This window comes from Lathyrus oleraceus, chromosome 5, assembly GCF_024323335.1.
Source record: "Lathyrus oleraceus cultivar Zhongwan6 chromosome 5, CAAS_Psat_ZW6_1.0, whole genome shotgun sequence".
In the NCBI taxonomy this organism is placed as follows: domain Eukaryota; kingdom Viridiplantae; phylum Streptophyta; class Magnoliopsida; order Fabales; family Fabaceae; genus Lathyrus; species Lathyrus oleraceus.
The window spans coordinates 69,839,355-69,864,192 of record NC_066583.1 but is presented as its reverse complement, the minus strand read 5'-3'; the positions used below and the strand labels follow the sequence as shown (position 1 = coordinate 69,864,192).

Genomic DNA, 24,838 nt, shown 5'->3' with positions numbered 1-24,838 from the left:
GACTATCTAACAAAACACGATGCTGGTAATAATACGACATACCAAATCTTTTTGCAAAACCTACTTATCGACACTACTGAAACTTTATTTTTATTTAGATAATTTTTGTTCTTTTCTCTTTTTCACTTGTACAAAAAGATATATTTATTTTAAAATAAAACTTAAAAAAAAAACTAAAAACTTGGAAGTAGGCTACCATTAAGAAAGTAAATAATAGTTATAAAAAAGAAAAAAGAAATAGAATGGATTATGGAAGACGAGTTACCCGGATCCGAGTATAAGATCCGATTCGTTCCGGGTTGAGTTAGAGTGGGAGTGGATGGACATGGATTGAGAGGAGAGAGATTGACATTGGAAAATGGGGATTAAGGCGTGAGACTATACGAGAAGAGAGGAGAGTGCAAATTTCCCCTAACCAAATCCACCATTTCTGAACCAACCAACCAACCACCACCACCACTTCCATCTTCTCTCTCACGCACACATCATCATCATCAAGGTAACAATTTCCCCCTTTCCCCTCCCTTCCTGCGTCTACTCCAGATTTCAATTTCCGATTCGCCATAATTTTCATTTTCACGATTTCTCTTTAATTTCCAAATTATCGTCACAATTTCATGTTTTTTGATTCGATTCCTCTTTGTTTATTGTCAGAAATCAATTTTTCTCTCTGAATCGAGGGAAGTGTTAGGTTTTTTTTTGGAGAAGAGGGGAATATGCAACAAAGACTCAAGTTGCAGCAACAACAACAAGCACTCATGCAGCAAGCTTTGCTTCAGCAACAGCAGATGTACCATCACCCTGGCATGCTTGCCGCTGCCGCTATGACTCAGGTAGGTCATTTCCTTCCCCTTTTAGCTTTCGAGATCTTTTCTTTTACTTTTTTTCTATGAATAAGGCCTTCAATGTTACATTTCTACATCAAATTGTTAAGGAACATACGAATGAATGAACCCAGAATATATAGAATTTAGATATTTTTCAATGGTAACTCTAGATATGCTTTTTATTTTGTTTTGGATTTCGCAGTACTTTTTTAGGTCACTTCCTGGCCTCCAACGATTGGTATCAATGACGAATGATAGTTATTAATATATACTTATATTGACTTTTGTGTGTGTATGTTCATCTAGTTTTCTTCATTGGAGAAATGGCTGCTTGAGTAATTCATTGTTATCAACAACAGCAATCTCGCCTACGGGTCCATTATATGGATTAAGCTATGCCATTATGTGGAATGTTATGTCAGAAACTTTGTTTCTATTCAATTAAGTTATCTCCATATTTTTTTTATAGTTTCTCAAGGTCTCCCACCCTCTAACTCTAGCGATTTGACAACCCTCCATTTGACCTACTCTCTACTCTCCTTATTAGATATTCCACCAGTCTTCTCTCTACGTGACCAAACCACTTAAGTCTAGTTCCTACCATCTTTTATACTATATGTGCTATCCCAACACTCTCCAATAATGTCATTTATAGTCTTATTTTATTTATTCTTACCGCTCATCCAACGCAACATCCTCATCTCTGCTATACGTAGTTTATTTTCGTGTTGGTTTTTTACGGTCCGACTACATCGTTGATTTCCAACTGTCCAATAAAATTTCCCATTCAGTTTGGACAATACCTTCGTATCACGTAAACACACCTGAGTCCTCCATTTCAAACACCTAACTTGAGTTATATGGTTTACGTCTCTTTCTATTTCTCCATTGTTTTGTATTATCGAACTAAGATATTTAAACCACGTAACTTATGGTATGATATGATCTCTATCTTTCACCTCTAAGTTGTAAACACATCTCTTTTGCTAAACTTACATTCACTATACTACATCTTATGCTTAGGCTATGACTTATCTTCAAGTCTCCAATCTCATTTAATGCTTCCCTCGACTCTCCAAGTGAGACTATATCTCGGCTTAAAACATACGTCTCAGTGCTAGCTCTTGGATGTGTTCCGTAAGTACATTCAAAATTGAAGTAAAAAGGTAAGGGTTTAAGGTTGAACCTTTGTGCAATCCCATTCTTATGGAAAAATCATCCGTTTCTCCACCCTGTGTCCTTACACTTGTCAAGTTTCCCTCTCTAGACACTCTATCACACATCTTCTCCAAATCAATGAAAGCTAAGTGCAATGTTTGTTGATCCATTCGATATCGCTCAATCACATGTCGTAGTAAATAAACCACTTCTATGGCGGACCTCCCTCCCGGGCGCAAGTAAAACCAAATTCTTTATCAATAACACGAGTCTCTTTTCTTAGTCTCTGTTCAATCACTATTTCCTATAATTTCATTGTATGACTCATAATAAGTTTAATCCCCCTTTAATTAGCATAATTTTGTATATCCTTATCGTTCTTATAGATTGGAATTAAAGTGTTTCCTCTCCATTCATTGGGCATTGCTTTGACCTCATAATTTGTTAAAAAGTTTAGTGAACCATTCAATAGCTTTATCTCCAAGAGTCTTCCACACTTCAGTAGATATGTTGTCTGGCCCAACTACCTTGCTGTTATTACTCATCCTTTTCAACGCTTCTTTCACACTGTTTTTAAATCCAACGATAGTAGTTATTGTTTCGATCCTCTTTTCTAATGTCTAGTTTGCTAGTGTTCGGTAAGATCTCATATCCTTCATTAAATAAATTATGGAAATACTTCTTCCATCTATCCTTTTATATTCTTTTTCTGAATAAACTTTTTTCCTTCTTCTTTAACACACTTCACTTGATCCAAGTCTCTCATGTCTTTTTTTCTCTTCCCTTAACAAACCTATGTATTGATTTTTCTCCCTCCTTGATTCCTAAGGATTGGTATAACCGGTCAAAAGCTTGAGTCTTTGCTTTGACTCACCACCTTCTTAGGTCTTTCCTAGCTTTGCTGTGCGTAGTCGGTCCCAAGCCTGAATAAGTGGAGAGGGCCGTGTTAGGCAATCGACTACTAACATAAAACTTTATCGAATCTCTATGACTTGGATAAAAACTGAGTAATTTATTGTTACCATTTGGATTAATTTGGTGGCTGCTTTTAGTCTCTTACTATTCCTTTCAGTTTCTCCCTATTTCCTTACATAGAGCAAGTTAGGCAATCTTCTGATGTCCAAAATTATATAACTTTTGTCTGTATTATTGACCGAACATATTTTTTTTCCATTTGTTTGGTTATTAGCTCCTATTAACACAAGGGACATACTTTGGAGGAAAAGATGGAGTCATGACTTTTGATTGAAAAATCAAGAGTAGATTTTGGCAACCTCATATTTGTAATACTCGTTTGTGTTTTGTTTAACTTAGTAACAAATCACTGCATAATTTTCTACGACTTTCCAATTAGAAAGAACAAATAAACGGGTCTTCAAATTTCAATATTCTAATAGAAACAACTCGAAGTTGCCAAAAGTTTCTCTAATCCGTTAGAGTCTATTAAATAAATGTCAAGAATAGTTAACCAATGGACACAACTAATGGAAATCACAAAACTTCATATTAATGATTATCTCACAATGGATGAACTGTTGATGGATTATTTTTATTGGTTATTATACTGTAAACTAAAATTGTTACCCAATTGAGTGGTTTATCATTTGTGTTGTTAGGCTCTAAAAATGCTTCTTGTTGAAAGAAAGGGAAAAAAAATTAATTCCATAGTCTCTACTATTTTACTATAAATGAGACATTGAAATTAATTATTTTTCCCTTTCTTCCTACGATTCTGTTTCGGGTATCTTCCTATTGTAGGAAGGATATTTCCCCCCTTTTTAAATATTTGTTATGGAAATTTTGCAGATGGAGCCTGTACCAAGCGGAAATCTACCTCCTGGTTTTGATGCTTCTGCATGCCGTAGTGTGTGAGTGTTGGGTTTCTTTCTGCTTTTATATGCTTTTTGTCCTCAGTTTTTGTGTTTTCCCCAAATCTGGAAATTTTCCTTTCGGTGCATAATTTCTAACTGCAGATGCAAATTTCTTTTACATAATGATGATTTTAATTGATCCGAATTTGTAGTTTTCTACTTTGATACCTAACTAATCTGAAGTTTTTGCTTTCAGTTATGTAGGAAATATTCATGTAAATGTCACCGATAAACTTCTCGCAGAAGTTTTTCAGAGTGCTGGCCCTCTTGCTGGGTGCAAGCTCATAAGAAAAGAAAAGGTTTGAATTATAATCCAATTCCATGCTCTTTGCTGATGAATGATGATCATATATACAATTACTATTATTTTAGCTCATTAATGTCCTCTTTTTCATTAGCCCCATTTTAACAACTATTAGGACTCCTATATTTTTGACAAAATATGGTTATAAGTACTTGATGAGTATGTACTTTTTTTTAAATGTCTGTTTTGGATACTTCACTCGAATTTTCTTTCTGGGGACTCTCCTTGTATTAGGTTTTTTGATTGGACCTAACTCATCCTTACATAACTGATTTATAAGGTTTGTATACAAGGTTTTTTTTCAACCCCTTCCCCAACTTAAAATGGAATTATCTTCCCCGTCCGACCTATCTCTACCCATTCTAATTCAAAACCCAATCACTCGACTGACATTACTGTAGTAGTGGAATGAAAGGACTATCATTTCAAGATTGTTCTATTACTTTGTCACTACTCTAATGAATTTTTCATTGAACCTGAATAAAAAAGATTTATAGCATTTTAGAGAACAAACCCCTCAAGCTTAGAAGTTTGAATCAAACAAGTCTCAGGAGCCCTTTCCCTACACTCACTTCCACCTCTTATTTATGAACTATTTTCAGACCTTAACTCTTTTCAATGTGGGACTTGGGTAGTTTCCAATTCATCCTCTCACACTGGGTATACTATTTGGCTTAGTGCATGGATAATATGGTGGGTGGCCCAATCAACAGGCGCTAATGTCATATTAGATTTTTAGATTAAGTCTAACTCATCCTTTTAAATCGACTTGTAAAGTGAGGGCTGAGGTATGTCCTTCTTTATAAACTGTTTTCAGACCTTATTTCTTTTCAATACGAGACTTGAGCTTTTCCCAATACTCAGATCTTTATCCTTTACAAGTGATAGGTTGTCAAGGAATTCTGAAATGAGACACATCATATTCCAATAAAGTAACACATGCCAGTACTTGATACAAAAGTTGTTTGCCAGCAAAGAGTTTTCCCCGTCTCCCTTCTAGAGAACCTAGAGAACTCTCTACTGCTTGATGAATGGGGTAGTAGTGTGTTGTCCTTGTTGTCTAAATTATTGATCACTTATTTGTCATGATACCAACCTTGATAATGTACCTGTAAGACAGCTAAGGTCATAAACTATTTAGATCCTGCTTGTGTGTTATAACTTAAAAGTCAATTGCCATAGTTATCATCCTTGCTGTGGGTTGTACAGTAAACTTTTCCTGACAGCTGCTCTTAGTCTGGTATCTATGTAGACTACATGTATTATGTTCTTTTTCTAGTCCTTATTTCTACTCCCGTTCCTTACTTTTTGGTTTCTGCTGATTTATTTGTCTTTTTGGGGTGAAATTACTGTTGCAGTCTTCTTATGGTTTTGTGGACTACCATGATCGAGCATCCGCAGCACTTGCAATAATGACATTGCATGGACGACAACTGTAAGCATTATGTTAATTCATATTTATTCTTGTTCTGTGGCATATTTGCTTAGCATCTAAACTGTGAACATGTTCTCCTTCTGGCTTTTCTGGAGATAGATGAATGATTATCATTTTTCACATACTCGGGAATGCAAATATTATTCCAACGGCTCTACAGTTTTTTCATTCATTCTATGTTGACTGACTTGTTTTCAATTTTTAATTATGCAGTCTTGACAAGGGTGTTTATGTTTTCTTTAATATATAGCAACATCACAACAATTAACTCTTGTTATTTGTATTTGCAGATATGGTCAAGCACTTAAGGTGAATTGGGCATATGCCAATAGCAGTAGGGAGGATACATCAGGTTGGTTACCTTTAAATGCAACCCATCTATTGTTATTTTTATTTCCATGCTTCTTGGGGACATTCTTTTTCTTTTTTATTTCCCGTTGTATATTTCTTTAATTTTTAGTTCAAAATGATCAGGTCACTTCAATGTATTTGTTGGTGATTTGAGTCCAGAGGTTACTGATGCAACTTTATTTGCATGCTTCTCAGTCTATACTACTTGTTCGTGAGTTCCTCGTTGCTTATTTTCCCCTTCATTACATTTTTTTGGGTCAGCGGAATATGTATATTCTTTTTTATAGTGAATTTTCTAGTCATTGTTAGTGGCGAGAAGTTGAAGAAAGATAAATGATATAGGGGAGTTACTCAGTCCTGCAAGACATTTTGGTTCTTTGGAACTTACTTTTCCATCTTTTCTCTTATTATTTACAGTGATGCTAGGGTTATGTGGGATCACAAAACTGGTCGCTCAAAAGGATATGGTTTTGTTTCTTTCCGTGATCATCAGGTATTGCTTATTCTGTATGCTAGAATATATTGGAGAGATCAATTCCTGCAATTTTTTCTTTTAAGATCGTTATCATTGCTCTCACTTTATTTTCCCCTTTTAGCTAGATAAATTAGTACAAAAATAAACTTATTCGTATAACAAATCATTGAAATTCTTAATTCCAATATTAACTGTATTAATAATTTGCTGAACTATTGAAATGATTAGTCTTTATGCAACTATTATGCAGGATGCCCAAAGTGCTATAAATGATATGACGGGTTAGACATTTTGTTGTTTACTCTCATACTTTTTGTTCATACTTCTGCTATTATGCTTCTGTTGTTATTTGACACTGTTCCTTTCAACTTGTGTTTCATGCATCATGTAGGTAAATGGCTGGGAAATAGACAAATAAGATGCAATTGGGCAACTAAAGGTGCTGGTGGCAGCTCAAATGAAGAGAAGATCAATGACAGCCAAAATGCTGTTGTGCTTACAAATGGGTCTTCAGGTATGACTCACCTTTCTAAATATAGTAAATGGAAGTGGATATTTCTTATTGCTTGATGTTTTAGGCACCAGTTTTGATCCATTGTTTAGCATTTTGTGCTTGTAGTGTGGTATTGATTTTGTATACTTTTATCATACTGTATTTAAAAGGCATGTGTAGAGCCATCCAAATCGTTAATATAGACAACAAAGAAAATTTAGTTTTAATGAGACTTTGGTAATTCTTGTTTGTTTACATGCTGAGTATTCTAAATATCTACTATTATTTGTATTTGGCAATGCGTGTTGTTCATTACTTCTTTTGAATATTTTTTCTTTAGCTAAGTTTATAGGGTTATTGAATGACTATAGTGATTGGAATTTGTTGGAATTAAGGCCCCATTAAGCTCTAATGCTCTATACCCTCATTTGCTGGGAGATAAGTTTAGTTATTTGTTAATGTGTTTTACAGATGGTGGTCAAGATAACAGCAATGAGGATGCTCCTGAAAATAATCCTTCATACACCACAGTTTATGTTGGCAACCTTCCCCATGATGTAAGTTATATGAATTGAAGAATGAAATATCATGATTATTGTTTGTGTTAGAGATGTTGGTTTATATAGTTTCATCTTGTATTTGCTTGGAAATAAGAATGGGCTGCGCGCATGTGCCCTATTATGTTTGGGCTCTCAGGCTCATTAGTTTCGGTCGTAACAAGATTACCATAGCTAAACCGTAGATAAATACCAAATTCACTCTGTAACTAATTTAGTTTTAACAATAGTAATCAGAATATTCTGATAGAGCAGAGTAATATTAAAAATTCAAGCACAATTTGTGCTTGGTGTTTGCTTGACTGATAGTTTGACAATTCTCAACCAGCGGAGTTTGTGGTCTGGTTTGTGTTTTGTTTTTCGCCTAATGCATACATCCAATCACTGGTGGATTTTGTGAAAGATTTGCTCGATAAAAATATTAAAATTTATTCAACGGTGTAGGAACGATCTTGATTTGCACCTTATCAATGGACAAGCAGGGATGGATTCAAAGGGGGGAAAACCCTTGCTTCCAATATATATGTTATTTCCTATATTTGAATATAAAAGGCAGTCATTTTGTTAGTAATGCATATTTTATACATTCTATTGTTCATCATCCAACAAATGAATAGAAATGATTCTAATTGAAAGAGACGCATATTCAGGGCTTCATGCTCAACTTTGACAAATGTATAACGCTTATTTTATTTGAATATGTTACTTTTAGAGTAACTGTCATTTTTTATCCTCCAAATATATACTTGGCTTCACATTGGCCATCTATTTATTAGCAACACCAACATGACCTCTAATGTCAGCGAAGCCATCAAAGTGGCCCTTCAGGCTCCCAAGAGTGATTTTTTCTCCTCATTAATTGCTCTAGAATGATTAAAACCATCTTCAGATACATTGTTCTTTCTATTCAACTTTAGTTTATTAAAGGACGGGTGAATACAACTTGTTTGCTTGTTTTACTGAATGATGGATTTTGGGGTTAGGGTTATACATTTTTTTACACCCCGACTTAATTTTAGTCATGTATTGTTATGACTCTCTTATCTGCAGCTTTCTTATGAAGTACCTGAATCTCAATGCCTCACTTAACCACCTCTGTCTTCACTCGGTCTTGGGTCTCTTGTAACTGAAAGAATAGCCTGTGATTTTGCTCTTATGAACAGAGTGTAATGTTGTCTTTTCATTTTTCAGTCTCTTTTACCCTTTTCCACTTGTCCTGTTTTGGATCTAGTCTTGATTAAAAAGAGGCATTCCAGTGGTTTGTGTAGAAATTCAGTTGCAGAGTTTGATATAATTGCAAAAGTCACTGCTGCTTGTAGTATTACCATGACAGCTATTTAACACTACTGGGTGGACAGTTGCATTGTGGCGTGGCTGCAGAACTCACAACAACTTCAATGTGATGCAGTATAGAATTCAAAACTATGCCGAGACTAATATCCCTTTCTGACTTTAATTTACAAAATCTTTTTTGGTATTGCAATTTGCATCTCTTCCTTGCATCTACTCTGATAAATATCTAATCTGATCCGTGAATGACAGTCTTTCCATCTCTTTGCAAATTATGAATTTTTGGTTCACAATCTTTGGGATATGTAACTTAACAATTTTTCTTTGAGGTCACAGGTAACACAAGCTGAACTCCATTGTCAATTCCATGCATTGGGAGCTGGGGTACTTGAGGAGGTCCGAGTTCAGAGGGATAAGGGTTTTGGATTTGTCAGATACAATACTCACGAGGAAGCAGCACTGGCTATTCAGATGGCTAATGGAAGACCAGTTCGTGGGAAGACGATGAAGGTGAGAAGCCTTTCACCTGTTGCTTATCTTGTCCATTAATTACTTGCCGTTTCAGTGTTGGGGTTAGTGTTCGCCTTATGTAATACTGCCTAGTAAAGTCATTTTTAAAGAATAGGAATGCAAATCTTTTTTTTCCTCGTGCCAATAGCCGTATAATGTTATTCGTGTGTCGATACAAACATGCTTGCACCTATCCATACCCCTACTTCTCCCAGCTAGAAACAAGTAATGAGTTCCAGTGTTGTCCAATAGTGGCTACATCATATTTGTTATGCGAGACGCTATTTAGTACAAAATTGTAGCTATAGTGGTGCTATAGCATGTAGCATAGCGGAATTCCTAAAACCTCTATTTTCAGCAATCTGTGATTGACAACTGGTAATGACAAACAATTACAAGCTCAGCCTTTCAACTAGGCTTTCTAAAGGCTAGAGGTATGTTATCAATTGAGTCAGCTAGCATAATTTATTTTACTTTATTTGTGCAGTGTTCATGGGGTAGCAAACCAACTCCTCCTGGGACAGCTTCAAATCCATTACCTCCTCCGGCTGCACAACCATATCAAATACTTCCTACTGCAGGGATGAACCAAGGCTATTCTCCCGCCGAGTTGTTGGCTTATCAGCGCCAGCTGGCCCTGAGTCAGGCCGCTGTATCTGGCCTTTCCGGACAAGCTCTTCTTCAAATGTCTGGACAGCACGGGCTAGCTCCCGCTTCAATGGGCATTAACTCTGCAGCATCTCAAGCCATGTATGATGGATATACTGGTAATTCGTCAAGACAACAGCTTATGTACTATCGTTGATGCATTGGCTTTTCACCAGTTGCTTGCCTTCAGGGGCATTCATGTGCATCATCACATTTCTCTTGGCTTCACCACAACAGCATGTCCTTTTCAAACTGGGCTTTTTTATTGCAGTATTGTGGCTTTATTTTTACTTATTTTTTACTGTGTTGTAATTTAATATTGTTTGATCTAAGAGGGTTTATGACTCACAAAGGGATCTATGTTTTGCTAGGAAGAGCTGCGAGTTTTATGTTTGGGTAGTTTTTATTATCGTTTCTGTATCTTTTTTATTATCTTATTATCTGTATCTTTTTTACTATGGTTACTGTATATTTATAAAGTATTGACTCGAGTTCATGTTAATTAGTTTTATATCTTTTGTTTTCTTTAGTTCCGTCACAGGAGAATATTTGCTCCTTATCAGCAACGGCAAATTATTTGAAAACTTTGCAGTGTTAATTCTGGCACGTTCTACTTTATTTTTTTGGGGTTGATGGACACAGCTCTTCAACCGTATAAGCTTTAACTCCACTCATCACTTGGATTTGTGTGATGTGTCAACATTATTCTCTACATAACTATTGTTTGGAATTCCATAATCTGTAACTTAGACCAAATGTGTTCTATTTATTATTTATGATTTTCAGTAAAGTAGAATTTATATTAAACTAAAAATTGAATACGTCTATTTTTTTCCTAACGGGTGGAACGCTGATGGAGGGATTTCCTGCTATCTTATCATCTGCAGTTCATCCAGCCGGTTGCCAATTGCTTAGTTATGATTTCATTGCTAGCCTGTAATTTGTTATGCCCAAGTTTTCTTTAGTTTGATTGTTTGCATTGTTATGTATAGTTTCTTGGCTGTAGGCCTCTGCCCTAAATTTATGATTGGACCTAGCAGGTTTGTGAAATAAGTCTTTTAATTTAGAGGCAATAATAATAGGTTTTTTTTAATGTTAAATTGTTTGCCGTTTATACTATATTTATGCTTTTGTCATCTTTTTGTCTTTGGATCTGTAACACTTTTCGATCCTTAACTCAATTGGGAGAATTTAACTTGCTATTATTTATTAATTAAAATTTACTTATTTTTTTAAAAAAATTTTCACTCTTTCTAACGTTTAAAAAAACAATTTTTTGATAGTACAAACCAATATTTTAAAAATCGGACCGAAGATTGAACCGGTGAAACTTGCGGATTTATGGATTTATGGTTCAATTGGTTAAATCTATGGTCGAACCGTTTATTAAATAAACTAATAATACAAAATTGAATATCATAAATATGTCACACATAATCATATGTTCACAACTTAATAAAATAATCATTTTAAAAATTTAATACAATAATATCGATAATACATATAATAATATAACACCGTTATATACTTCATTTCAACCTTTATTTAAGAATAATTTGACCAAATTAAAGAATTATAATAAACGAAGTTAAATTAATTCAAAATAAAATTAAAATAATAGAATATAATAACTAAAATAATATTTAAATAATTAAAAATATGTAAATTAAATAAGATAAAATATCAAGAATAAATAATATAATTTATTAAAAAAAACGAATTTGAGTTGAACCACGACAAATAAATCTTAATTGACAACAAAAAACAATACTGATTTGAACGATAATCAATATTGAATTGGATATAGTTATTATGTTTGAAATGAACATTGTGATAATGATGGAATATGGTTGAAAGGAAAACTATAATGGAATGATAAAATTTAGAAGTTCGTATGGTTATAAAAAAAATACAGTTTTTTTTTTGTGATTGAGAATGTAGGTTAAATTTTGATATTGACATATTAAAAAAAAATTAAAATTAAAAAAATGATCAATTTGATGCATTTTTTTAATCGAACGATTTTTTAAAACCGGCTCCGGTTCTTTGGTTCGAATGGTTTTGGACGATTTAATCCGGTTTTTTCGATTTTATTCCGATTTTGACTCACTAGCGGTTTTGAAAGCTTGACACAACTGGATTCATCTCCGGTTCCCGGTTCAACCGGTTGAATCGGACGGTTTAGTCCAATTTTTAAAACATTGGTACAAATAAAATTTCTGGTACGCATTTTTTTGTATTTCTGAAAATTATCCATTCCTATTGGACATTTGAAAATTTCAAGTGAAAAATACCGGACATATAAAAAAATCCGGTATTTTTCTGGAAAATCTTAAATCCATACTTAAAATTGTCAAAAATTCTGGGGAATAATAAAAACTTATGTAAATTAAAAATATGGACCAAATTTTCGATAAGGGTACAGAAAATAGAAAAAATGCTTTATTTGCGTGATTTAGAGCCGACATGGTCATCTACATATTCGTGCACAGATTTAACACAGTTCTTCACCACTGAAGCAATATGTTTTATATGTAACAAGTTTAATTTAAATACTTTTCCGCCTCTATATGATATTGATAGTATAATCTTATGTGATGTAAATGACATATATTTATGTCCCGAGCTAAAGTATTAGCATGAACATAAAATATTGACAAACAACCTGATATTATTATTGTAATTGTTTGTTTTAATACTGCAAATGACAAGTATGAAGGAAAGATAAATTGATTATGTGGTGTGAGAGAGGAGGAGATTATAAAAAGAAGAATGCATCTGAAAGTAATAAATTTTCAGAAGACATTTATAGTATGAAAGTGAAATGTCCTTATAGGATGAGATCTGCCCCGAGTGATAGAGGTTGGAAAACGATAGTTAGATGTGTGCATAAAATTGTTGATGTTGGATTTGTCAACAACAATCATTGGATTCAGGTAAAGTTGAAATCCGATTGTCCATTGCCTTAGCTCCAACTATCTATACGAGTATCCTTAAAATCATTGTTATTGGATCTGTCAATAACAATAATTGAGTTTAGATAAAGTTGAAACCTGATTGTCTATTGTCTCCCGTTACTTATTGTTGAAGACAAAATTGTACAAAAGATGCAAAAACATGAGAATTAGCATATACAGGACAAATTAGACACTTAGAAGATGAAGTTATGAGTCATCATAATCTTGTATGTAACTCAGTTTTTGTGATATATATATATATATATATATATATATATATATATATATATATGTATATATATATATTCTATATAGTGGTTTTTTTTTATCGAAACAATTAATTATGGAGATTTTTATGAAAAATACTGAAAATTTATTTATTTTTGCAATTTTGGGCCTGTAACGAAAATTTAAATTTTTTTTGGAATGTGTGACTTTTCACAAAATTTTTATAATTTTTGGTAATATCTCTTAAAATTTTATGATTTTTGAAAAAATACTTCACTCCTGTAAAATATCCGGTATGTTTCTTTTTGCTGAAAATTTAAATTAATGGTACATATGTTGCAATAAAAAATATAAAATTTTAAAATTTTTGATACATGCTTAAATTTTTTTTTGATAAAATTCTGTAAACTTCTATATAACTAAAACACAACATGGCTTGGTTATATAAAAAAAATCTCTGCCAAAGCTTTTGTAACTGTTCTAATTCATCTCTTTCTTAGTTGAAAGTTTCTCAATCTACAATCTTATCTATACAATTTCAATCTATGAAAGAAAAACTCTTGTAGCTTAACAACTTCATGTAGTTGCTATCTTTATCATAAAAATATTCACATGTATGTCTATACGAATTCTCTTTTTGTTCAAATACTATGATTATCTATTAACATTTTTTTTATCTATAACAAACGGGCCCTTAAAGGCTACACTTTTGTTGCAGACTATATTGACATAGAAAAAAAAATAAAAGATTAATCAAACATTCTACAAAATCAAACACCTAAGTAATTTACATTTGGTCTTGTTTTGACTGTCAAAAACCAACTGTTGTGTTTCTTCTAACCTCCTCAGAGTGAGCAGATAGAGGAAAGCTTTCACCCTGCAAAATGTTCAACATCGCATAAGCTCAAATTCATCGTAACATTGTTTCGATGAGTATTGAAAAATTTATCATAGAAAACAATGTAGAGATTTACCAGCTGCAGTGAAATTTGTCTGTCGTGGGAAGCATTCATCGAGCGAGGACTATCTGGTGTTGAATTTTGGTAACTATTTTCTGCAAGTTCTCTCAATGTGTCGAGTTTTGGAAGCACAACGTTACCAAGATCAGGTCTATCTTTTCGCCTTAACTCCGCACACTTGACTGCTATATTTGCTAAACTCATAACAGCCTCCATTGGCCAGTCAGTTATCGCAGGATCCAACATCTCGGTAAAAGTTCCATTTTCAATGGCTTTTTGAGCATTATGTGCTAGTCCCATTGGTGATTTTGCTGTCAAAATTTGAAGGAAAATGATTCCAAGTGAGTATATATCTGATTTCACACCCAACATTCCTGTCTGTTGATACTCCGGGTCAATATAACAGAATGTTCCAGCTGTTGCTGTCAACCGATATTGCGTCACAGTGTCGGCGACAGACGGTGGAACTAGTCTTGCCAAACCTACGTCGCTGATCTTGGATACGAAGTTTCTGTCTAGTAAGATGTTTCCTGGTTTTAAGTCCCTGTGGACTATCGGTTCTGGTTTTGTCTGGTGAAGGAACAACAAGCCCGTGCCTATTTCGGCCGCAATCTTGAACCTTAGCTGCCAAGGAAGCGGAGGACTGTTTCCTCGCCGAAACAGGCAATCGTCCAAGCTTCCATTTGACATGTACTCATACACTAGGCAGCCGTATTCCGGACAGGCCCCTAAGAGGAGAACCATGTTTGGATGCCGTATGCAGCTCAATACCTCAACCTGCGAAGTTATCATGTTAACTTGGAAATATAAAAAAGACCGAAATTTCCATGAATTTAGCATGTAGTGTTGCATGTTTGCTTGTGCTTGTGCGCTTACCTCTCGTTGAAACTGCGACCTTCCTTGTGCAGCATCAGGACGAAGAACCTTGACCGCAACAGGTGTATGGTCTAGAAGACACTTAAAAACTGGACCATATCCTCCTTCTCCAATCTTGAGGGATTGTGAGAAAAAATTTGTCGCAGCTTCAATCTCCTCTATCGTATACTTTCTATATCTAACATCTACATTTACCAAAGCATCCATTACTTTTCTTTTCTCTTCTGCTTCTCTAAGTGCTTTCATTTCCGCTTGAAGTCTCTTCTGCGCTTCGAGTTCTGCTATCCTCTTTTGCGCTTCAGCAGCTTCAATGGCTGCTCTAGATTTTTCCTTCTCCTTTTTAGCGATTGCCAACGCAGCTTCCTCGGCTAGCCTCGCCTCTTCCAATCTCCGTTCTTCTTCTAACTTCCATTTTTGAAGCTCTATTGCCTGTCATGCAGATTGCGAAACATGTCTCAGATTGGCCGAAAGCGAAAATTGATATTTTTCGAGAGACAAAGAACGTATTGAAACGTTAATTTATACCTTTTGTTGTGCTGTGAGTGCTTCTTTACAAGCTGTGTTGTACATTTCCATTGTTTGCTTGAGCTCCAACTTTAATCTCCTCATTTCAGCCTCCATTTCATCCTAAAATTGCATCACAAGATTAATTATCCATATACATAAGTAATGAAAACGTGTAATATGAAATTCCTTACCACGGCTTGCGATGAAGAAGATGAAAGCCTTTCGTTATCGAACATTAGTGATGTAAATTCAGCAGGATTGCTGGAATCGAGAGACTTCCTTCCTTGAAACATAGACTCAAAGCTGTAGTTTAAATCTTGGTCCGAGCTAAATGACATCCTAGTGCCCGTCTCCGAGCTGTTATACAATGGAGGCAACATGCGGTCGGTACTCGACCTTCCAGAACTCACAAAAGATATATCACCATTCGCCTTCGAATTTTCCATATATTGTTTGGTATTGTAACCTTTCCTGGTGAATGGTGACCTGCATTCAAAAACATTTTTTTTTCTTCAGTTGCTGCAGTTGCGCGCAGAGGATACCTGGTTTCTACCGAAAAAACAAAACAATTTAATCATTCAGGTAATGTCGTTTACCTGAAGGAATCGATTCCATCCTGCGGCTGTGTAGTATCAAAAGAATTCCTTTCTTGTTGATCTAATAGAAACCATATTTCTTAGTGAGCAAGCAACAAGGTTATATGATATTACACATGATAAAAACTAGATGTGTGATGGTGTATGAATCTAACATTTTACACTTTGTTCCGACATACCGTTTGTGTCTGATTGGTCTTGTACGATAGTAGTTTCATTAACTTGTAGAGGGAAAATGCTTGGAGCAGGACGAGAAGCAGATCGCATCGATTGAATCTTTCCTTTTCCAATGACATAGACTGTACAGAAATCCGGTGCAGCTTTTGCCACCGTTCCCGAAACATCTGATACCTTGAATCTTCTGATAAGAAGAAAAAAAGAACCTTCAGAAATCGCGTACATACCGATTTTACATCCATTATCCAAGCTAAAATTCCTAGTAAACTTTGCAAAATGTGATGCTAGTTAGAAAGACGGATTCATACTTGAGCAAACCGGCTTTTGTTGAAGATCCAAGAACCAGATGCTCAATTCCTGCCTGAGAAGCATAATCAACCAATGCTTTTGTTACATCTGAATCTTCTAGTAGAACATCTTTGCATTGTATCTACACCACATAAAGCAACACAAGAATCAGGAGATGAAAAAACTCTATAATGCATGGAATTCTAAAACGAAAAAAGCAACTTACATCTTTGCGCGTACAGAAGACGCGATACGGTAGGAAAATATTTTTTTGAGCTTCTGTATCTTTGCTTCTTGTTAAATTGTCGTTACCATTAGCATTTGTCGCGCCCCCTGCAATGAACCAAGTGACGAATCACCATTGATGCTAGAAAGAGCAAAATAATGATATGATATATAACGAAAAACTTACTTGTAGATTTGCTTGCGGTGAAAATCGAAGGCGTTGAAGAGAAAGAAGACGCCACAACCTTGACATGGATGAGGATTACGGTTGCGTTTCTTGTGAGGAGATTGTCGATAGCCCATTTGAGTGCATTTTGGCTCCCTTTTTCTTTGTCTATTGCCACTGCTATTAATCCATTTACACCATCCTTCTTATCTGGTTGATTCTTTGGCAACCACATTCCTCTCTTTCTACCAAAACTCTTGGTGTTCTTTCAATGAACACAAACCAAAATGTCTTATCTCCTTTCTTGCTTCGCAAGGAACCATTAAAAGTTTCTTGTTTTTCCGCCGGAAAAGACTTTTTGAGTATGTGTTTGGTTTGTTTTATTTTGTTGCAGATTCTTTTGGTGTTCAAAACAAAATAATACTAGTAAATATTCAATGTTTCACATGTAACATGTAGCAACCATTTTTGGATTTTTTGTTGTTGCTATTTTGAGCTATTTTCAGAAATGTAACAACCACAAATATTGTTCCATTCAATCTCTTGTTTTAGAATTACCAAACTTTGCGGGCTATCTTTGACTTGGTCTTTCTTGAAATTACAATCTAGTGACCAAATAAGACCTTATTGTTATATTTTAATCAGATTTCAAAAAAGTTATTATTTCCAAGAGATTTATTTGAAGCTTATAAAATTATTTCTGTTTTAAAAACTGTAATCGACCCGGTCTAACCAGTGGATCATTAGTCGAACTGCACGACTGAGCCGAATGAATCAGTCTCTATAAACTGGTTTAAATTATATAGTATATGTATCAAATTTATCATACAAGCATGCTATAAATATGTCCCATACACCTTTTAAAGGAAGGGGTTTTGCCTAAATTTATCATACAATAGAGTATAACTTGTTGCAATCTTGTGTGATTCTATTCTCTACCAACATTAGTCTTTGTTGACCTTCTCAAGACAACTTGGATGAAGATCATAGTCACAAACATCACAAAAGAATGACCAAAACTTTCCCTGTTTCTTACAAGAATCGCATACATACGCTTTCGCCATTTCCAATTTGAGTACATGTTCATGCTTCACGTCCTGAACCTGTTGAGGCAAAGCCTCTCCTTCCTTTCTCAGAGCCGATTCTAAATCTTTAACCCTCGATTCGGTAAACGGGAAAGCTTCCGCGCCGTACGAGGAGACCATAAACTTACCGTTCAAACTAACGACTTTACCATCTGGTCCAATGATGACCAAAGCTGGAATTTTCTTTATGTCGAAGATTCTACAAAGGTCATGCCTTGTTCTGTCTTCGTACGGGATAGCAAGCCAAGGCGTGCTAGTTCTGCTAACATTGAATTCTTTCAGGTCCTTATCTGTTGAAACGAAAACAATCTCGAAGCAGCGACCTTTCGTATCATTCAGATTATTGTATACGTCAGTGAGTTGAACCGTGAAGGCACGACAAGGAGGAGACCAATACGCGCCGAAAAATAGGCCTACCGTTTTCCCGGCTAGTTCAGATACAACCACCTGCAACACAACAATAAAACATGTCATGTTTGTTACTACTAGAAAGTTTCACAAACACGCTCTAAGATTCGGCTACGAGGTTTATATATCATCGTGATCGCAATACCTTTCTATCATCTCCCGCAATAAGAAAATCGCGTCCCTCCCGTGTCAACAATTCTTGCAAATCAACTTCTTCGCGTTTTCTTCTATCTAAGTCCTTCAATTCCTCATGTCTCTTCTTTGTGAAAGGAAACGCATCAGCACCATAATCCTCAATCCACTCAATCACTTTTTCATCAACAGTTAAAGCATCAGAACACAACGGAATGAACGACGGGATTCGATCAATCCTATATCTATCAATAAGCTTCCTATGCAAATTCACATCAAACGGAACCGCTAGCCACGGCATACTCTCGACGTGTTCTTTAAATCCGTCCTCGTCGCGATCAAAAGAGACGAAGATAATCTCTATATTTACCCCTCTCTTCCTCAGTGTCTCATAAAGATCAACAAGATGAGGAATGAAAAGTTTGCAAGGCCTACACCAGTTGGCAGAGAAAAATAGACAGATGATTTTTCCATTGCAATCTAACAAAGGTACCTAAAAATTGAAAATAGTAAGCTAGTTTAACCAAGATCACAAACTAATGAAATTATCAAACTTGTTTATCTTTAATTCACCTATCTATTGTTCAATATAACATAGAGAAACATAAAACAGAAGTAGAATTTTCAAGAAACTAAGCTATATATACCTTTCCTTGAGAAGATAGGAGAAATTCAACACCATGGGCTGCAAAAACTTTGAGAACATCAAAGCTATCAACATATTCAGCTTCAAAGTTCAACCCTGCCATAGGAGCCAGAGAAAAAAGATCTTGTTTACAAGCTTTCTTGAAAACCTACAGAATCAAGATTGAGAGAAAAAATGAGTTTTAAAAGAAACATGTAAATTGATTCCATAAAAATGTAAGCCACAGATTTGTTGAATACTTTTGCAGGAGAATCTTTCATTTGAGTTTCCAAGAAGAGATGATGATGTTACTTAGAACTGTGTGAGAGTGACATGTTGAATAAGAGATATCTATCGTGTCATGTCATATTATATGGTATGAACACAGAAACTTTGTTTGTTATCCTAGTTCTATTTTTTATTTTAGAATATCATAAAGTTCCAAAAATTTGAAACTAGTCCTAATTTGACAAAAATACACGTTTTTAGACACAATAAAATGCTCTATTTCAAAATGTCTGTGGTTTAAATTTTCTTTCTTTATATACTTATATATTAAAAAATGAAAATGATGTTCATTTTAAAATAATTTTTTTCTTTGTGATATTTTTGTGTGTTTTGTTGTGAAATTTAATTCTATCAAGAGGTTGGGAATATGCTTTTACTACTAAAAAGGATGCGGACATTTTTTTTGAGAGGTGCAAATATGCTTATCTAACTCCTCTTTATGTCAGGTGCTTTTAATTTTATGGTTCAATTATGATAATGAAATAAATAGGTTATGATTATGGCTCTATTATCGTTAAAGTTTCCCAAAGTTGTAAATATCACAATTAAATTAAGCTAAAGTTGCAAACAAGTTATGGTTAAATAATGGTTATGTTATTGTTAAATTTCAACTTTTATAGGGTGGTTTACGTATCTTCTTTTATTCTATTATTTTATAAGTAATTTAAATTAAAATAAAATATTTTATAAGTTATTTAAATTAAAATAAAAAATAAACATAAAAAAATATCGTTTATATTTTAATCTGTATGTACGTTAGATTGAGATTAAATTATATCAAAATTACAAATGGATTATGACTAAATTAGGATTATATTAAAATTGCAAAATGGGTCCTGGTTAAATTACGGTTATGCTATAATTAAGTTATGCCAAAGTTACAATAGAGATTATGTTAAAAGTGCATTAGAAGTTATGTGATGGTTCTAAAAACATGTTACTGAATGCATGTTATGGTTAAATTACAGTTATATTTTGGTTAAGTTAAGAAAGTTGTAATATATGTTAAAATGGAAGATCAAAACTTAAAAAATAAATAGAAATAAGGGGATGGGAGATCAAAACTTCATTTTAAGTCTTTCACTAATGGAAGTTGTCGGAAAGGGTTTATTTTTTGCACAATTGGATGTTGACTTGAATAATATTTTGATGTCGACATGAATTGTGTTAATTTTCAACATGAATATGACTATTTAACTTTTAAATAATTTTCCTATTTTGGAGGTTCCACATTAATCTCTTGCGTTGTTATTGTTAGGGGAGTTTTTTCCACTAGGGAGCATTGAACATTGTGAGACTTATTCTTTTAGAGCTGTGAGAGATACACCGCATATTCACTCAAAACCTTAAGGTGATAGGTGAGTGAATTCTCTCACTTATAAATGCTCAAGTCTTCACATTTTCAACCAATGTGGAACTATTATCCACACTACTCACACTTGATACATTCTCAACCGTTATTGTGTTTCTCTTTTTTCTCTATGTTTTTTTTTCTAACAAGTGGTATTAAGATCCTTAGTTTGGTGGGATATAAATTTTTTTAGTATGCTTTGTGGTTGCAGTTTTGAATGATCTTTAACATCAGAAAAGAAACTTTATACTCTGTGTTGGTTGGGAAAATTTTGTTTTGCTGCAGGAAAGGTTCTGGTTCAATGTCAAGTTTTTAAAGTGCAATGAAGATTTACTTAGAGAAATTTTATGGAAGAATTAATTTTGACTTATGGAAAATTCAAGTCAAAGATGTTTTGATACAATTAGGATTACACGAGAAGTGAGAGAGACTAGATTTGAGAGCTTCAAGTATAATTTGCATGTCTTTGACTAAGAATATTCTTGCAATGTTCTTGGTACATCGTCAGCCAAAGAGATCTCGGAGAGACTTGAAGGGCTATATCAAGGAAAGAATATTATCAAATGGTTTATTGTTGAAGGAGTAGTTTCATAGCTTGTGTATGGATGAATATACAAAAGCATCTGATCATCTAAGTGTTCTAAATGGTATTTTTCTGAATTAGAAACTATTGGAGTCAAGATTGATGGTGAAGATAAAGCTTTGAGACTTATATGGTCTCTTCCATATTCCTATGAGCATACTAAACTTGTTTTAATTTATGGGAGGAAAACTTTGAGCTTTGAAGAAGTTGTTAGTAAGATTATTTCTGAAGAAAGAAGATTGAAGTGTGAGGAGAATACTTCATCAAACTCAGTGTTGGTTGTTAGAGGAATGTCGTATGTGAACGGGTGTGAGATGTTGAAAATATGGAAATTTTGGACATATAAAGTATAAGTGTTCTGATGGGGCAACGTCAGATAAGGATTATGAGTCAAATGCTAGCAATGTCTCTCTCAGTTTGATAGAGGATGATCTTCTCTAAAAATTGAGAAGTGTGTCCTCATGAAATTTTTGTTGTCATAGAACACGATGAGTTATTGCTAGCGGATTAACACATGGGCATTAATGTAAAGTGTGTTATGAGATTATGCTGATGGTTGAAGGACTTCCAACAAACATGGAAGTTGCACCATAAAGTTTCAACTTGGTTTTCGACATGTGAAAATTCTTGAATTGGTTTAACTTCAAGTGAAGTATACTCTTCTTTAGGTGGAGCATGATAATTTTTAAAACTATGATTGTAGGTGAAGACAATGTGAAAATTCTTGGAGTGATGTAGCTTCAAGTAACTATACTCTTTATGATGGAGTGTGATTGTCAATGAAGACAATGAAAGCTTATGTATTATTTTTAATCAAGATGGGGATTGTTGGGGTTGGTTAAAAATATACATGTTGAAGAAGTCCCACATCGGATAGTTTTATGAATGAAGAGAGGGTCTAATGTTATATATATAAAAGATATAGTTCTTTGAAGTCCCATATCACTTAATTTTGTGAAGGAAGAGGGAGTCTAAGGTATATATAGAATTTAAGTTCTTCATTCCAAGAGGTACCATTCAAAAGCACTTTAAGCTTGTATTCGACTTTTTATATTTTCTCATATACTCTTGTTTTAAAGTGTTGTGAGGGGTAGTTAAATATTTGCTTTGAAGACTGTGGGTGTATTGGGGCCTTGGGATGGTTGAGGGTAGTCTATGTATTATAACAATTTTCACATAGTGTTATTCTTTGGTTGTCATTTGACAACGATCGTGGTTTTTCTCCTATTTTGGAGTTTCCACGTTAATATCTTGTGTTGTTATTGTGTTCCTCTTTTTTCTCTATACTTTGTTTTTCCTAACAAAAAAATCCCTGTCGTCAATTCATTCACACCCAGCAACTCAAAGCTTTTTTCACTATTCACACACAACTTTTTTTCCAACTTAGAACACACGAAACTTTATGAAATGCTAGGATAAGGGCACACAACGATGATTTAAAAGTAAGTTATTGTTGCATTGGAAGGGTGAATGTTTGTATTTTATCATAAATGTCTAAAGTAGTAATTTCTCAAGTCAGTAAAGATATTAAAAGTTGAGTTGTGTTTGACTGTCCCTTAAATACATAACAAGACATAAAAAAATCACTTGATAGTGAATGTCACTCCTCAATGTGCTTAACATTTTTTCAACTTACTATTTGACCATATATTAGCGTGTATATTGTATTTTATGGTATTTGTGTGTATTCAAGTTTTTAGTGTCATTTGTATTTAGGTTGTACTTATTGAATAAGTGGCTCCAAACATAAGAAAAAATGGGAAGGAGAGGTTTTTTTTTAATGTGTTAAGAAAAATGATTTTAATTGAAAAGTTTGAAGAATAGTAAGATGTAGAGAAAAACAATAGTTAAATAAATGGAAGTAAAAGAAATTAGGGATAAGAAATATCACATCGGAATTTATACTAGTTTGATCTAAAATTACTTGACATACGACCAACTCTCAAGGATAACACCTTGAGATTATTCTAACAATCAAACACTTAAATAGGTTTAACTTGCAACTTTTATACCAAAATTTTAACACAAATTTAAATTTCAACCTTTACACCTTACAAATTCAAAAAATATTTCTTCTTTTCGTTTACGATGAGATAAAAAAATTAAAATCTCATGTGTTGATGCATCTAACTTAAGCTCAAAAATTACAATAGTAACTATAGAGTATATTTTATCTCAAAATAAAATATAGTTAATGTATATAAAAAATTGAATAAGAGTATAGAGAGTGAAAGAAGACTGTCAAAAGGTTTCTAGTCAACTAGTTGATGTGTTATAAATTTTTAGAGACGGAAAAAGGTTCGTTGATTGAAAATAAAAAAGAATTTGTTCGCACTACGGTAGAAAATAAAAATTTGTTGGTTGTCGATGCTTTTAGGAGGAAGGCGAGTATCCGACCTTAAACAAGACGTACATCTTGTGCTTGTTTACTCGAGAATAAAAAGGATGTACATCCAGTTATCCCTTTTTAATCCGAGCGAAAATAATTTATTTGTCATTATTTTTAAGTAGAAGACGAGTATTTGTCATTAAACAAGACGTACGTCTTGCGTTCGTTTACTTGAGGATAAAAGGATGTACATCCAGTTATCCCTTTTTAATCGGAGGGAAAGGAATTATTTATCATTATTTTTAAGCGGAAAACAAGTATTCAACCTTAAAAAAAACATACGTCTTATGTTTGTTTCCTCGAGGATAAATGGATGTGAATCCAGTTATTCCCTTTTAATTCGATTTTTGTTTATATAAAAAAAGGAGAATGGAAATGACCAATTTGTGCAACTTGCATATCACAAACTCAATGGTTAAAATAGATGTACGTCTATTTACCGACTTTTATTCTGTGCACTTTAGTTATTAATTTATTAAAAAAATGAACGAAGCTTAGAATGACTAAATTGTATTCAGGGATAAAAACTAGGGTTAGAACGGACAAGACGTGCATCTTGCATCTGAACCCTCAAGAGAAAACGGATGTACATACGGTTAATCTATTTTCTTACTCCGAGTTTGAAGCCACTGAAGAGCCTAACCCTATTATTTCTTAAAGGTCGTGAATATATGAAAAGAGATACGAGGTAGCTACAAAATGGAATTCTAGTGTAATCCTAGCATATATTAGGGCTTTTAGAGAGAGAAAATCATCATTCCAATTTTCTGAAACATCCAGTCAACGTCATCAAAAAAACATAAAGCTTGCAAGGTAGGTTCGTGTACATGCCTAGTAGGAAGAATCCTACGGTGAGCCAAAGCATTATACAGTGTTTCTTGTTCTATATCGGGGAAGATTATCCTATGGGGGTTGGTGATAGCTGAAGTGCCACTTTTTTTCCTCCTTGTTCCAGCTTCCTGAGATGTCTCTGGTTCTTTTCTATTTCTTTTCTTGGGTGTTATTGAGATATGAGTAGGAATTGAAAAAGAATTGATTTTTAAGAAATGGGTGAGTTTTTGGATGTTAAAGAGGTAATG

At 34.0% G+C, this 24,838-nt stretch overlaps 3 protein-coding genes across 5 annotated transcripts; 1 reads left to right on the top strand and 2 right to left on the bottom strand.

Moving 5' to 3' along the window:
• The first annotated feature begins 299 nt into the window (after positions 1 to 299).
• LOC127085267 (RNA-binding protein 208) lies at positions 300 to 10,421 on the top strand. Its single transcript, XM_051025798.1, has 13 exons — positions 300 to 499; positions 655 to 833; positions 3,792 to 3,853; positions 4,053 to 4,155; positions 5,519 to 5,595; positions 5,886 to 5,947; positions 6,070 to 6,157; positions 6,364 to 6,439; positions 6,672 to 6,702; positions 6,813 to 6,935; positions 7,386 to 7,471; positions 9,098 to 9,271; positions 9,759 to 10,421. The coding sequence occupies exons 2-13, from the start codon at positions 717 to 719 to the stop codon at positions 10,074 to 10,076; spliced, it is 1,317 nt and encodes a 438-aa protein (XP_050881755.1). The 5' UTR covers positions 300 to 499; positions 655 to 716; the 3' UTR covers positions 10,077 to 10,421.
• A 3,156-nt stretch (positions 10,422 to 13,577) lies between these two features.
• LOC127085264 (U-box domain-containing protein 52) lies at positions 13,578 to 17,558 on the bottom strand. Of its 2 annotated transcripts, XM_051025795.1 has the most exons (10): positions 16,920 to 17,558; positions 16,734 to 16,840; positions 16,528 to 16,649; positions 16,222 to 16,403; positions 16,043 to 16,103; positions 15,638 to 15,932; positions 15,465 to 15,566; positions 14,940 to 15,368; positions 14,079 to 14,840; positions 13,578 to 13,981 (listed from the first exon to the last, which is right to left on the bottom strand). In XM_051025795.1, the coding sequence occupies exons 1-10, from the start codon at positions 17,131 to 17,133 to the stop codon at positions 13,916 to 13,918; spliced, it is 2,340 nt and encodes a 779-aa protein (XP_050881752.1). In that variant the 5' UTR covers positions 17,134 to 17,558; the 3' UTR covers positions 13,578 to 13,915. The 2 variants fall into 2 exon arrangements, with proteins under 2 accessions (XP_050881752.1, XP_050881751.1); XM_051025794.1 differs by having other exon boundaries at positions 13,578 to 14,840.
• Positions 17,559 to 17,687: 129 nt separating this feature from the next.
• Positions 17,688 to 19,574, bottom strand: LOC127085265 (probable nucleoredoxin 3). Of its 2 annotated transcripts, XM_051025796.1 has the most exons (4): positions 19,409 to 19,574; positions 19,171 to 19,317; positions 18,537 to 19,016; positions 17,688 to 18,430 (listed from the first exon to the last, which is right to left on the bottom strand). In XM_051025796.1, the coding sequence occupies exons 1-4, from the start codon at positions 19,427 to 19,429 to the stop codon at positions 17,843 to 17,845; spliced, it is 1,236 nt and encodes a 411-aa protein (XP_050881753.1). In that variant the 5' UTR covers positions 19,430 to 19,574; the 3' UTR covers positions 17,688 to 17,842. The 2 variants fall into 2 exon arrangements, with proteins under 2 accessions (XP_050881753.1, XP_050881754.1); XM_051025797.1 differs by having other exon boundaries at positions 18,537 to 18,954; positions 19,171 to 19,428.
• Between the last annotated feature and the right edge of the window lie 5,264 nt (positions 19,575 to 24,838).